General features: G+C 39.2%; 1 protein-coding gene across 1 annotated transcript in view; it reads left to right on the plus strand.

Annotated features, from left to right (window-relative positions):
* Nucleotides 1-501: 501 nt before the first annotated feature.
* Nucleotides 502-15649, plus strand: part of LIX1 (limb and CNS expressed 1) — a 48267-nt gene continuing 33119 nt past the window's right edge. Inside the window, exon 1 of the mRNA XM_007466865.1 lies at nucleotides 502-804. Coding sequence (XP_007466927.1) covers nucleotides 723-804 — 82 coding nt within the window. The 5' untranslated portion in view covers nucleotides 502-722. The remainder of the gene's footprint in view (nucleotides 805-15649) is intronic.

A 15649-nucleotide genomic window follows, 5' to 3' on the forward strand; every position in this document is an offset into this window, starting at 1 on the left:
TTTGCCTGGAAAGATAAAGAAGGAAACAAATGTTCCCAAGCAAGTCAAAACACAGACTATGAGATTTTACTTGCCACTGCCCATCAAAAGTGACTATAATTTGGGTGGGTGAAAAAATTAAACACTTGGCTCCCAAAGAGATGCTCCTGAATTCAAATACAATACATGATCTGGTGCCTGGCTACATCCACAATCTTTACAGCACTTCTTTACCGAGAAGAATTTAGATTATACTGATTCTGAGCTGGAAGTCCTGAGCTGGAAACTCCTTTGCTACTAAGGAAACTTTCTTGAGAAATAACCTTCTTGCTCCTATATACCTGAAGACAGCACATTAGAAGATGAGTGGCCAAAAGAAATATGGAAGTCAGAAAGCTGCACACCATTCAGGCAAAATCTTGTTGGAGAGGAAAGCTGTTCCCATGATTAGTGAGCTTCCCCAGCTAGCCTGTAGGTGGGTGTGTTTAACAGAAGGAAGCAATGGGAACCCGCCTGTCAGCCAGCCTTTTGAGCTAATTAGCTCAGCATACAACAAAGATAAGTGAGCCTGGGAGGAGGGCCCCCTGAGGGGTCTTTAGATTCTGGGAAATGTCTGATTGGCAGATGTTAAAAGAGATTCTTTGGTAATCCTGTGCATCAATGAGCTGCACAAATTCAGACCAGGACTGCAAGAATTCAGGCATGAGGACACTGTGCAGCAGGCTCGCACAGGCAGACCCAAGATGGACAGAACCTTGGAATCCCTGAGACACATCATTGCCCAAGTCTTGCCTCACAGAGACCCGGCTCTAGTCTTCAAAGACTGTAAGTACTGAAGGGAAAAACGTTTTTTGACTTTTTTGGAAAATAGTCCTAAATGTCTGGTCACATCCTATTTAAGTATGTTTTCTCCTAAATCTCTGTAGTCGTGTGCTGTGGTATAAGTGGTATTTAACTTGTTCCTGACTTCAGACAGAATAATTTCATTTCACCTACGGGTATCAGTCGCTGGGATATTTTGTCAGTGATACATCTTGTTAACCGTTTAGAAGTCTGTCTTAAAATCTAAGATTTGCCTAAGACTTAATGAACTTTTCCAGATGATTTTTAAATAAATAAGACTGATTGGTACTAGGATTAAAACTAAAAATAACTTGAATATGATAATAAAGTATATCTCTTTTTTAACCTGTTTAATCCTCCATACCGTATATGAGTTATGTTAAAAAAGTATTGTGTTTGAAATTTTTTGTTGCAAACAAATTAATAAATCACCACTGAGCTCTTAAATTTTGATAACAAATTATAACACTTTAGTTTAAAAGGCCAGTAAAATGAGATGTCTTCCCACTTCTGCAACAACGCCCTCCCCCTCCCCCCCAAAAAAAATCTAAACAGCTATGGCAAAGTTATTTCAAAATCTTTTTTTAATGGTTATGAAAAATAATTCAGTCAAGATTTCCAATTCTAGCAATACTATTAGACCATTTATCATGTAACTTTGTTTCTGGAACCAATTTGATTTCCTGCTGCTGCAAAACAGACTATCTTCACCTTGTATCTTATCTACAGTGGGTTTCATATTACAAAGGGCTTCTGAAACAGAACTTTTCTATGGAACTGCCCAAAAGGTAAAATGCATATGGAATTTTTTTTTTTTACTTCAATAAGTTACAGCTTTCTTCTTTGTGAATCTCGTATGTTTGTCTCCATCAAAACATCAATGGCTTGTATTTTTGCTTTCTGATTGCTGAATAATGTTCGTTTCCAGATGTCCTTTTAGTTTATATTTCTCATATGTGTGATGAAGAGAAAGAAATGTTAGGCAATTTTATTCTGTAAAATGTTCTTCTTAGAAATTAAATTGTAACCCATTTGCCCACTAAGGCATAAAGTGAAAGCCTGCTCTTTCTTTCTTCCTTTTTTCTCTTCCTTTATTTTGCTTTCTTACTCCTCTTACTCTTTCTCTTGCTTTCTTTTAAATATTGTCTTCAAGCATGTGTCAATAGCTATGTTAGAACTAATAAAAATCACTCCCTCCCCCAGTCTAGCCTGGAGTCTATTCAGGTTTGGCATGTTTTTTTTAAGTGAAAAGGGGAGGAAAGAATGCTTCTCTCCTACAATAGCACTGAATTCACTAGTGAAGGGTAAAAAGGATCTTGACCTGCCTAAGACTTTGGATAAACTGTAGAGGACCAGGGATCATGTGGTGAGGGTTTGGATAGTAGAAACAGTAAAAGGAAATAGAGGTGAAATTTTTCACTGAGTTCATTGTGAATTTAAGAAATTTAATCTGAAATTATATGGCCCACTTTTTGAACTGAAATAAATCCCAGCAATTGTTTACAGTTTACCAGAGAGAATAAAACAGAAAAGGATTAAAATAAAACATACGTTAGGTTCCATCATCCAGGCCTTTGTGGGAACTCTTTTATATGGAAAAGCAAAGAAGTGTCCTGTTTTATATATGTCATTCCTTAACATAGAACTTAAATTTCATCAGATAGCATTGCCTGCTTGCCCTAGAATGGGCTGCCACTCTGCAACTGCTTGCATGGCTTAATAGGTGTGAATTTTAACTTCTGCGCCTCTCCCTTCAGGTGTTTCTAATCTGAAAAATGACTAAATGAAAGTAAGCCAAAATGGCAGATTTCTGTGCCAGGGGTTTTTATGATATCCAAACATCCAACCACTCACCATCCTCATGGAATAAATGGGAACAGTTTCACTTACTTTCTGGGGCAGACATCACAAGGCTGCCTAGGGCCTATGCCATGCCTCGGCAACCTACCATGCATGTGCCAGGGTTTAGCACATGGACTCATTTTCTTTGGCACACCCATAAGTTGCTGCCAACCACAATCCTGCTTTACACAGCCTGTAAAAAGCTGCTATCAACCTTGAATAGCAAGTTCTAAGCAGCCTCCTCTCCTCCTGGTCACTCTTGGCTCCTTTTCCCCCACCCCAGGCCAGTCTCTTTTTGCCAGAAGGAAAGAGCTAAGCACTTGAACACATCACTGCCAATTCCTTAAGAAAAATTGCTACCTTGCTTTCCTACAAGATGAAAAGCCAATTCAACAATGCTTAAAACCGTGTGCACAGTTGAACAAAGGAGCATAAAAAAATAATAATAATATTCTAAAAGTGTTTTTCTAAATTTCTCTTCTATGATGCAAAGGCAGTTTTTTTCTCTTTATTCTTCAGAAACATATAATACAAGGAATGTAAACGATCATTTGATTAATTTGTTGCCCTCCCTTGGCTTTTGATTTGTTTAAAAACAAGCAATAGTAAATTGAATTTTCTCTTCAAGTTGGTCAGGAAAAGTACCCAGAGAGTTTTCTCGTCTGAGACCGATGCACATGGGGATAGTTACATTCATTTAAGGAAATAAAATATGAATTTTTTTCTCAGCCAAGGAGGCCCTCCAAGTGGCATTTTGTAATGCATTAAACCTCTCATTTGTTTTAGACAGGTGTTCATCTGGCAAAAGTTGTAATTTGTTTTTTATTTTCTTTCCTGAAAGGAAATAAATTTCATGGCATTTTTTCCCTTTTTCTCTATTTTGCATTTCAGATGAAAAATAATGGAAAGAAATTTTAAATGAGGTGGGCTCTCAGTTTGTAATTTGCTCATCTAAGCTGACACTGGACTGTTCTCCACTACCTAAATGTCTCCATTTTGTAACAGGTATCTCTGGGAGTCTCTACCACCAGACAGAATCTCTTTGTAGAGAAATTAAGGCATATATCCATGTTGCCCTTCATTCTTGGCTTTGTGCAACATCCAGTTTCTTTTTATGTGTCATGTGTCACAACCAAAGATGAGCTATCCTGAAAGCAGCCCTTGTCAGCTCTTTTGAGAGTTTGTGTGTGAGCTTACTGTCTGTTTGCCCCTGTTTAACAATTTCTCACATGCTTTCCCAAAGGAAATCACCGCCCCATGATTTCAAGATGTCTGCACTTTCAGATCCTACTCTGAGCGTTAACCCTTCAAATTACAAGAGCATAATATGCTTATCTGCCATCTTGGGATCCTCCTTCATGCATTAATAGTAATGCTAAGATGTCAGTCCTCATCATGTGATTAAGGCACTATGCTAAGAAGGTTTACTCTTCACAGTAAACCAATAACATAGGTAGTATTGATTTATAGGTGAGAGAACTGAGGCTTGTGGAGGTTAAGGTGACTTGCCCAAGGCCACACGTAATAAAATGACAGAGCCAGGATTCAAATTCTATCTTCCAACCTCTCACCTTTAGCCACTGCAAGACATTGCCTCTCAGAGGTGTTACATTACCATGTCATTTGTGCTGTCATGGCAGTATCTGTTAGGAAAACAGAGGTGGAACTGAAATGGACTCTTCTGGGTGTATGGAGAGAGCCCATTAAATAGGCATATCTGAACAGGAGTGTAACAGGAGAGTAATAAGGGAGGGGCATTTTTGAGGAGAGAGAACAGTTTGTCCAAAGGCAGATCAGGCAATACAGGAACAATGCATCAGGGGAGGTGGAGACAAGGCTGAGAAGGCAGGTGGAGTCACTCTCAAGTGTAAGCAACAGGGGCCCATTAGAGTTAGCAGTGATCATAGATTAGTTCTGGAAGTGTATGGCCTCATGTTGTATTGGGGAAAAGATTATATTGACATCTGCTGCAGGTATACTTCTTGATACTAAACTGGAGAGAATTGCAGATTTTTCACAGCAAGAATCCTTTTGCCCATTCATGCAAGATGCAATACATGCCTGTAGGGAGAAACCACTTTCACTAAATAAAGGCCAAAATCAAGGCAAACTTTTTCAGATAGTTAAAAACTATCTTAGCTGTCATTAAAGCCATGAGAACATGTTGGTTTCTAGCACTGATTTATAAAGTGAAGTGTTAGATTTCACTAATGTTTCCCAAAATTTTATAATGAAAAAATACGGTGGAACATTTAACTAAACATTGCACAATTAGAAGAAAAATTTCTCACATATTTGAAGTGCATTAACTCTTCCATTTGAGGAGACATTTTCTGCATGAAAGGTTGTATTTATACCAGTTAGGTGAATACTTCAAAAAGTACATTTTTACCCTTTGGAAAAATTGGACCATACTATAGAGCTATTAAAAACATCTTAGTAATCGTCAATCTGGCTGTATGGAATGCAAGAGAGGAAAAATTCTCAGGAGTCAAGTATTTTCCCCATCCCATGCTTTTTAGAGTAGCTATCTAAAATCTATAAATTTGATGATACATTTATGGTTTTTGCATTTCACATAAAGGAATGGAGTAGGATGTGAGGGATGAAGGCACTTGTGCAATAAAATTCCTACACATATTGCACTGCATTCCACCACAGAAAGTGTGCTGGAAAGAGCATGGTTAAAAAACAAAAAACAGGGACTTCCCTGGTGGTGCACTGATTAAGAATCTGCCTGCCAATGGTGGGGACATGGATTCGATCTCTGGTCCGGGAAGATCCCACATGCCACGGAGCAACTAAGCCCATGTGCCACAACTACTGAGCCCATGTGCCACAACTACTGAAGCCTGCGCGCCTAGAGTCCGTGCTCCACAACAAGAGAAGCCACAGCAATGATGAAGCCCACGCACCACAAGGAAGAGTAGCCCCTGCTCTCTGCAACTAGAGAAAGCCCGTGTGCAGCAGTGAAAGACCCAACGCAGCCAAAAATAATTAAATAAATAAATAAATTTATTTTTTAAAGTGAAGTATTGTTATAAAAAAACCCAAAAAACTCCACTGCTTGCTAGCTCATTTTGGATTAATTATGGCATCTTAATAACAATAATTTGAACTCTGATAATTTTAGCATCTAAACTGTGGATGTCCATTCTACTGAAAAAGCCTACTCAAAAGCTAGTTTTACTTTATCTATTACAGGACACAACTATTTTTATTTGAATTTATACTAAAAGAAAAATGCAGATTTCATTTCAGCTATCTGTGGCATAAGCACTGTTCTCCTTTTTTCAGGAAAGATACATTTGGCAGAGTTTAAATACTGAAAGTCTTAGTGCCAGAGGAAAATTTTTCAAAATGGAAAAAAAGAAGTGGCTTCTTGATCACTTAATGGCCATATCTGTCTTAATACATTTATTTCTTAATATATAAATAAGATTTAACAAATCAAAATAAAATATGAGTGACACCCATCCTGTGATCAAATCTGGTGCCTCTTCATGGTCTGCTGTCTCATCTCACCATAGGCTTTTTTTTTTAACAGTTAAGATTTGTTAGCCTGAACTCAACTTTAACAACTTCTGAAACTCATGTGTTAAGTTACAGCCCATAATAGGATACAGCTGCACAAGGGTGAGTTTCTAAGTTATGATTTTTCTGTTTAAATGATACGGTTTTACTGATTATGTGCTACAGATTGATTTAAGAAATTTAAGACAACTTTAGAAGCCTTTCATAAAAGAATCTTCTTTATTTAATACATTTCATATTGGTGTTTTAACCCCAAAGGCTCTTATTTCTTTTCTTCCATGCTTCAAATGCTCATATAAGTTTAGTCTGTCAAGGCAGTTTTAAAAATCCTATTTTAAAAGAAAAAGGAAAAAAAAAAAAGAATCCTACTGAAAGTTTAATAATGACAAAATAGGCAATTATTACACTCCCTGTAGTTTTCTACATTCTCTCTCTGGTGTCCTTAGAATACTGTTTGAATTATGGTTTTGCTTTTTTTTTTCCTACTGGGATGATAATCAGTTGATCCCTATTTTGATCTCATCCCATTAATGCAGCTGTGGGAACCCATCATCTAGTCACCACCCCTTTCACACTTATGGGCTGTATAGTGTAGTTTACATTTTTCTCATGTGCCTCTGTACTATGAGTTATAGTTTTGCTGGCATGTTTTTGTCCACACCTAAGTTGGAAGTCCCAGGAGGGCAAAGCCATACCTTGCACTTCTATGTAACCCCCAAGGTGTCTCCCACAGGGCCAGGCACCTAGCAGGTGCACAACAGACTTTTCTGGTGGCTGATTTGTTTATTTTCTCCCTCACAAAAAGGGAGAAGATTTTTCCCATTGTCAAGTGAAATATGATGAAACAAATGGTACTGGGACTTTCTAAACCGTCATCCATTGACACCTTAATCACAGCCTAATTGCATGCAGGGTTAAGCTGACAGTCCCATGAAACAGGAGGCAGCGTGGAAGGAGGATGGGCTGTGAAAATAAACACAGCCACCTCAGGCAACTTCCCCAGAACACCGCCTCAGGTTGGCCTTGGTAAAGCAGCCTAAATTATCTCATATACCACACTGGCAGTGACTCAGATTGCCAGTCCTTATATTCATCCTCAGGGTCTACCCTCATTTCTGGGTCACACAACACTGTGTGCACCAAGCTCTTTAGGGCCAAACTCTGTCCGTGCCTTGTACATATACCCTAGTTGGATAGCTGTGGCAGGGTCATGGAGAGCTTTCTTATAGTGACTCTACCCAGGGAAGGTATGTTACATGCCTAAAGCCACATTTGCACAGATTTGACCATTCTAACTAAACAGAACTGGTCAGCAAAGTTACAGTGTTTGATTTTTTTGTTTGTTTTTTGTTATCTTTGATCCTTGGTTATCTAAAGTCAACAGTCCTACAAAGTCTCTTAAATATAGTGCAATGTCAGTGCCCAATGGCACATGGGAAAGATATCAATATATACCTCCTAATTGGTTAAGTGGATTACATGAGGTTTTTAGTCTATGTAGCTTTTGTGATTGGATGACGTCATTTGAACCATGGTGCACAGATAAAGCACATTTGGGAGCTCAGGCCTGCTATTGCTGCTGCCGTTCAATTGTGATATATTTAATGACCTTTTATTTTAATGTCTTTGTGATTCCCTCTTGTTCCTTGATATTCTCTCCCCTCTGCCTTCTTAAAAAATTACCTTGTACATCCAAAGATATTTTTTAAAGTGTTATTTAAATTTCTCCCCAAATGACTTATAGTTCAGCAATTTAAAATTCTAAAGGTGAAAATTAAACCAAAATGAACGATGTACTTTTTTGCATATTATAGAGAATCTCCCAAGAGGTTAATTTTGTAAAAAAAGAAAAACAACCCAAAGGATCTTAATTCCCTCAGAGAAAGTGTTCAGAGTAGAGAATGGGGACCAGACCAGAAGAAAAGAAAAAGCAAACAAAAGAAACACAACCAGCTTCCCAGCTGCTGAAGGAGCTAGGCACTGACTCTGGAGCATTACTAAAAGAAAATAATGCTGGGAACAAAGCAAGACTCTTAGCTGTCTCAGCTCTGTTGTGTGGCTGTGGCTACCTTTGAAAGAGTATCTACAGAAAAGAAGAAGGGGCCCAAGATTCCTACATATTGTACATGACACACAAGCTGTGTCAGCAAGATTCCATTAGCCTGGTCAAAACTTGTCAAAGCCTGAGGATGGTTATAAATGTTTAGACAGCTGGCTCTGTTGGTCAGTGTCCTGGAGTTAGCCAAGCCAAGCACAAGACCCAAAGTTACCCCATTTTGCGTGAATGGCAAATTGGCATCATGCCTTGAGCTGGCTCCTTAAATTATCTGGGGGTCCTTTTCCTATTTCTCCTCAACAAATCCAGGGAATCACATTGACAAAAACAAGTTATACATGATTGAATTGCTAGAATAGAAAATACTAATTAACTTTATTTTAAAGTATCACCTGCTAAGGGTAATTTAAAGATTATATTAAAATATTGCATAACAGAAATCCATCTGTTTGGAGGCAGAGAATCGATTTGAAAATATGTTTAGCATCTTGAAAGCCTCTTAATGGTTTATCCTTAAATGGTTGCCTTTCCAATTTGTCTTTAATTGTTTTTGGCAAGGGAAATTTTGCCCAGCTAGAATTTTTTTCTCAGGTAAGGCATAAAGAAATTGCTTCTTTTTTTCTGATAGATTCATAACATAACATTCATAACATACTTTAAAGACCCCTTATTACTGACAAATGACTGTCTTCCAGGCAGGACTTACCTGGTATTAGGTAATTGAACTGGGCAATGAACTATAATGTTTCTACTTTCCTGAAGCACAATCAGTCATTAACATTGATTTCAAATAAGAGTTAGCCCCTCTCTGTAGTTTTTGCTAAGAGCAGTTCTACTGCCATTAGCATTTATTAGAAAGTGAAAAATTGGGACAGACATCCATGTCTCCAGATTTTGAGACATGTAGCATTTCATCTATTTATTTTCTGTCCATTATGAAGCTTTGACTTTAAGAGTGAATGATATTAAAAGAGCTTTCTTTTTTCCATCTCTGAACTCTTCACATATTTTGGAAATAAATTAAAAAGCACAATGTGTCCAATTAGGAATTTTCAGATTTGAGAATATTTTTAGAATGTTTAATGATATGGTTTCCAATACAAGAACAGTCAGTCTCAAAGATGCAACATGCAAGCATATAATCATGCCTTTTCCTTTCTTCCTTCACCTTCTCTAACCACAAATAATAGCTAACACTCTAGTGCTTACTATGTGTGAAGCTCTGTTCTGAGCATTTTCCATTTTAAGCTTTACAGCAACCCTGTAATGTAAGTACTATATTTTACAGATAGAACAGGAGCACTAGGTAGGTTTCTTACAGCGGTAAAGACAGGATTCAAACCCAGGCATTCTGACTTCAGAGCCCATGCTTTTAACTACGTAAGGAAACTGCCTGCCTGTTGATAAAATGTGGAGATAGAAGATGCAGTACACGTTTTATTGTGTTCGAACCAAAGCCTGTATTTGAGGACTCTTGTATAACACACTCTATAATCCATGGGGCATTTACATCCTCTCCATCTCAGAGTTCCCATATGAAAACATATATCATGTGTCCCTATTAGCATCTTCATCGTGTCCAGTCTATGAAAATGACAAGCTCTGAGTTTTTAGGATAAAGGCCCTCTGAGTGGCTTCATGCTCCTTCCAGACTACAAAAGGAGCATTCTCTTGCTTGCTGCATCTCCTACTCACTCCTCATAGAGATTTTCTGCCCAAGCTCCTCCCAGAGAGACATTCTTCCTGGGCTCACCCGGATGAATAAGAGCAACCGCACATTCTCTCCAAGTATTTGTGCCCTTGTTCTTCATGAATGGAGCCACTACAGGCAGCACATCACCTCAGGCAAAGACAAAGGACAAAACTCTGTGTTCCTGCCTTTCTCTCCCACTTGGGTAAAGCTGAGGCACCAGAACAATAGGATCAATTTCCAATTATTAAAAGAAACAAACTCCCCTTACCCTCTTATCAAATTGTACCCCCTTCCTAATGGCATCCTTCCCTATTGCTCCCACACATAATTCCACAGCTGAGGCATTACTGTTTTTCTTACTCTTTTTGTCAAATGCCACTCTCACTCCTTTGAGAGCACAGTTTCTATCCCTTACCCCGTCCCGGTGTAAATCTCATTTTTCTGAGGTGGCTCAGATTAGGCCCTCCTCCTATGCATATTTTTATTCTTTAATTAATTTATTTATGTGTCTTTGGCTGCGTTGGGTCTTTGTTGCTGCACGTGGGCTTTCTCTAGTCGCGGTGAGTGGGGGCTACTCTTCCTTGTGGTGCGTGAGCTCCTCATTGCAGTGGCTTCTCTTGTTGCGGAGCACGGTCTCTAGGCACGCGGGCTTCAGTAGTTGTGGCTCGTGGGCTCAGTAGTTGCAGTGCGCCGGCTCTAGGGTGCACAGGCTTCAGTAGTTGTGGCACAGATTCAGTAGTTGTGGCTTGCAGGCTCTGGAGTACAGGCTCAGTAGTTGTGGCGCACGGGCTTAGTTCCTCTGCGGCATATGGGATCTTCTTGGACCAGGGATCGAACCCGTGTTCCCTGCATTGGCAGGCGGATTCTTAACCACTGCGCCACCAGCGAAGTCCCCCTACACATGTTTTTTTTCTGACCTTTTCAGTTCACATTTATCTACTTTTCCTCTTGAATCTGTTTAATTATTGTGCCATAAATTTTAAAGTTTTAAATATTACCTTAAAATCATTTCTGTTCTACAATGTAGCAGTCTAGTATTTTGTTAACAAATTATATTATGAATTCATTATTTCTGCAATCATATTGTAAGCCTTTATGAACAGAGGCCTATTTTGACTGCTTTGTTTTTTTTTTTTTAACTCTATACCATCAAAGACAGGGTTACCAAATAGACCAGTGCCTCATTGCTGGTTAACTGTGGTGTTCTGTTACACAATTCCTGATCCCAGAGACTACTTTCAAATCCTTTTCAACGCAGTGCTCCAGGCAGTCAACATAAATGGATTAGAATTGACACTCTGAGACAAAAGTACTTACCATTCCTGTTCAGGATTTCCCTAAGTCCTAGTTATCATGAAGGTAAAGCCCCAGCTGGCAAGCATCTAGCAATCACATGTTTACTCTGCCCAGGCTTCATCTTTCTGCACCTCGTCAGCCATCTCCATCTGAGCTATGGCTGCCACCACCACATCCATGCTGTGTGGGAACCATGGTGGTTCATATAAGAAACCTCCTATCTAGAAGGAAGTCTTGATCTCTCCATGAATCGTAGTACCTACACCTATCTTCTGTATGTTCATTCAGTTGCACAGTACAGATATGTAGTTTTCTTAGATTCCAGATGAATTCAACAACTGCTTCTAGGTGAATAGCCCTGTGCTAGATACCAAGGAGGCTACAGAGGAGAATGAACCAGAGTCCCTGCCCTCTAGAATCAGTCAGCTGTGAGGCAAATAACATAATACTGTACTCTATAAGATGAATTGTTATCACAAGGCATTTCATTCCTCTGGCCAGAAGTAAGTCCAGCCAAGTCTGACTTGATAAATTTAGCCTGGAGCACCACATCTATTTTATTACATGGCTTATAGGAGATTAAGTGCTAAGACATAGGGCCACTAATGGAATAAAAGCACAGAAAAGTACATTCATATGGGCTAGAACCAGTGAGCAAGGCGTGATGGAGGACATGGCATTTCCTCTGAACTATGAGAATAAATTGGATGGATAGAAGGGAGGGGCAGAAACAATACTCAGGATAGGAAGGAGAACTTGAACCAAAACACAGGGAAAAAATATGCAGTATATGTTCAAGGACAAGTAAAGACACTGCATTTGCTGAAGCTGATTGAGGATTTCTGCTAGAAAGGGTCAAAGGTTGGATGGTCAAAATGTTCCACATTGTTGGATGTCTTCATTGGTCAACTGCCTTCTGTGAAGTTTGATGCTGAACTTTATAATCAAAGAGAAAGCTTGAGGAAGGAGAAAATGAAAACCCCATTTATGAAAGACTTGCTTGGGGATCTAGTTACCACTCTGAAAACTATCCTGTTCAGATTTTAAAACACAGTGAAGAAAAAAGTACCCACACTAATGTCTATAAACTGCATAGCAAATTGTCGTCTTGTTGATGTGAAAATTTTCAAAATTGCTGAAGAGGTTTGTCTCAGTCAGCTTGGGCTGCTGTAAAAAAAATACCATAGACTGGGTAGCCTAAACAACAGAAATTTATTTCTCACATGTCTGGTGGCTGGAAACTCCAAGATCAAATTGCTGGCACACTCAGTACTTTGGAGAGAGCCCTCTTCCTGGTTTGCAAATGGCTGCCTTCTTGCTGCGTCCTCACAAGGCAGAGAGAGGAAGCTGTGGTATCTCTGTTCTTATAAGGACACCCCATCTTGGGGCTCTACCTCATAATCTCATCTAAACCTGACTATCTCCCTAAGTCCCCACTTTCTAATACCATCATATTAGGGGTTAGGGCTTCAACATATGAATTTGTGGGAGACACAGATGTTTAGTCCATAACAGGGTCTATTACATGTGTCTGAGAAGACAATTTGGAGCAATGGAACTCACTAAGAAGTTTGATGTGCAAAGTCAATTCAGAGGTTAAATTGCTTTCTTTACTCTCAGATGTTATAAACTGATAGAAGTCACAAAAAGGAACTGGATTTCATGCTGTTGTTCCTAGGATCTCCCCAACAATTCTCTCTCCTTCCACTTCCTCCCATACCCCCAGCCTCAGCCATTTGACATTCTATTTCTTTCTCTTTTTTTTTTAAACATCTTTATTGGAGTGTAACTGCTTTACAATGGTGTGTTAGTTTCTGCTTTATACCAAAGTGAATCAGCTATACATATACCCCCATATCTCCTCCCTCTTGTGTCTTCCTCCCACCTTCCCTATCCCACCCCTCTAGGTGGTCACAAAGCACTAAGCTGATCTCCCTGTGCTATGCGGCTGCTTCCCACTAGCTAATTATTTTACATTTGGTAGTATATATAAGTCCATGCCACTCTCTCACTTCGTCCCAGCCTACCCTTCCCCCACCCATGTCCTCAAGTCCATTTTCTACGTCTGCATCTTTATTCCTGTCCAGCCCCTAGGTTCTTCAGAACCTTTTTTTTTTTTTTTTTTAGATTCCATATATATGTGTTAGCATACGGTATTTGTTTTTCTCTTTCTGACTTACTTCACTCTGTATGACAGACTCTAAGTCCGTCCACCTCACTACAAATAACTCAATTTCATTTCTTTTTATGGCCGAGTAAGATTCCATTGTATATATATGTACCACATCTTCTTTATCTATTCACCTGTCGATGGACACTTAGGTTGCTTCCATGTCCTGGCGATTGTAAATAGAGCTGCAACGAACATTGGGGTGCATGTGTCTTTTTGAATTATGGTTTTCTCAGGGTATATGCCCAGTAGTGGAATTGCTGGGTAGTATGGTAGTTCTATTTTTAGTTTATTAAGGAACCTCCATACTGTTCTCCATAGTGGCTGTACCAATTTACATTCCCACCAACAGTGCAAGAGTGTTCCCTTTTCTCCACACCCTCTCCAGCATTTATTGTTTGTAGATTTTTTCATGATGGCCATTCTGACTGGTGTGAGGTGATCTCATTGTAGTTTTGAGTTGCATTTCTCTAATGATTAGTGATGTTGAGCATTCTTTCATGTGTTTGTTGGACATTCTATTTCTTTATAGTAATTTTACCAGTTAAACATCAGTTACCTTGACAAAGGCAAGACCAATAGATGACCTGTAGTATTAAACCCTGAAGTCGGAGAGTTGCTCAGCTTGGCTCCAGCATCAGCCAAGTTGTCATTCATCTGCATTCTCTGGGTCTCCAGCTGAGGATTCACTACCTCTCTCCTGTCTGGTGTCCAGATTCACTATGGATGACCAATTTGTCTTGTCATGGCTGTGGATAAAGCCCTTTTCCTTTAGTGTCCATTCAGACAAAGTAGAAACTCTTTAGAAAGGATTTCACTAAACTTTGGGAGAAATAATGCATAGCCAAAAATGATGTATTCCAGATGATAGCCTCCTGAGCCTGAGGTGGAAGGCACAATTAGACAGAGAAACTTGACCTTGACTTTTGTTCATGCCCCTCTTCAAAGGAAGCCTGTTCCAAAGTCCTCCTCGGTCTTTTGTCATTTCCTCTTGTTCCTCTTGTGGTCTCTCCTTTAGCCATTATTCCTTGAAAGAAAGGACTGGAATGGGAGGCCTAATCACAGCCCCCTCTGAAGCCCACAGCTGGTGGGTATTTACAACATTGTTTTAAACCAGAGCAAAGTGTTAGCTGAAGATTAATCAGATTACCTGTTCACATGACACAGACTGCTCATTCATTGTGACAGTTCCAAGCTAGAAAGTGTCATATCACTTGTATGAAAAAAATACAGATATTAACCCTTTGCTTTGTTTGACTGCCAAGAACAAGTATCAGAAAAATGGCCCATAGAAAATGGTAGGTGAAGTAATTCTTGTGCAGAGCCTCCTAGGCCTTTCCTACCAACAGCCTCACAAAGGCAACACATCTTCCATACCTTTGATGACATTCAAATATTCAATTAACCTTTATTCTTCTTCTAAAATGCTTCTAATAGATGTAGACATGCATGAAAACAACTTAAATTCCATTATAATTAGGAGTGGCTCAGGATGAGCAAAGAGCTAGACTATACACCCAGACCAAACTAGGTTAAAAATCCCAAGGCTAAGACTTAGTAGCTGTGTGATTATATCCTGAGCATCTTTTATTTCTTATCTCTATGTTGTGGATGATAATACCTATTGTAAGAATTAAATGAGAAAATGCCTAGTGCCTGGCATATAATAGGCACATGATAAGAGAGATGAGAATAGCAACTTCGTCCTATCCTACTCAGGACTTCTCAAGCTTTAGTGTGCATCAGATTGCCTGAGAATCTTGTTTAAAATGTAGATTCTGGTTCAGTAGGCCTGGGAGCATGAGAGCCTGAGGGGCCTGGAAGGTGACTTGAGGAAGTTTGGAATGAGAAACAGTATCAAGACATAGGGTCTTCTATGACTTGCCAAGAAGTTATTTGTTCTGTAGGTAATGAAGGACCCACAGAAAGATTTTAAGATGTGAGTGATTTAATTAACCATGAGATTCAGAAAGATTACCTGGAAACAGTTGAGGATGGGTTGGATGGGAGGGTGATTGGAGTCAAGTGGGTACTGTTGTATATCTGGTTAGATATGAACCAATGCAGCAGTGGCAATATTAACTGAGAGGAAGTGATGACTATCAGAGACATCAGGATATGGAACTGACAAAATCTGGGCATTTATTAGATCTGGAGAGAGGAAATTAAGTTTAAAGTTCCTGATTTACGTGACTGGGTATATGATTATATCACTTTCTAAATAATTTGGGGAAAG

This window comes from Lipotes vexillifer, unplaced genomic scaffold, assembly GCF_000442215.2.
Source record: "Lipotes vexillifer unplaced genomic scaffold, Lipotes_vexillifer_v1.1 scaffold364, whole genome shotgun sequence".
Classification (NCBI taxonomy): Eukaryota; Metazoa; Chordata; class Mammalia; order Artiodactyla; family Lipotidae; genus Lipotes; species Lipotes vexillifer.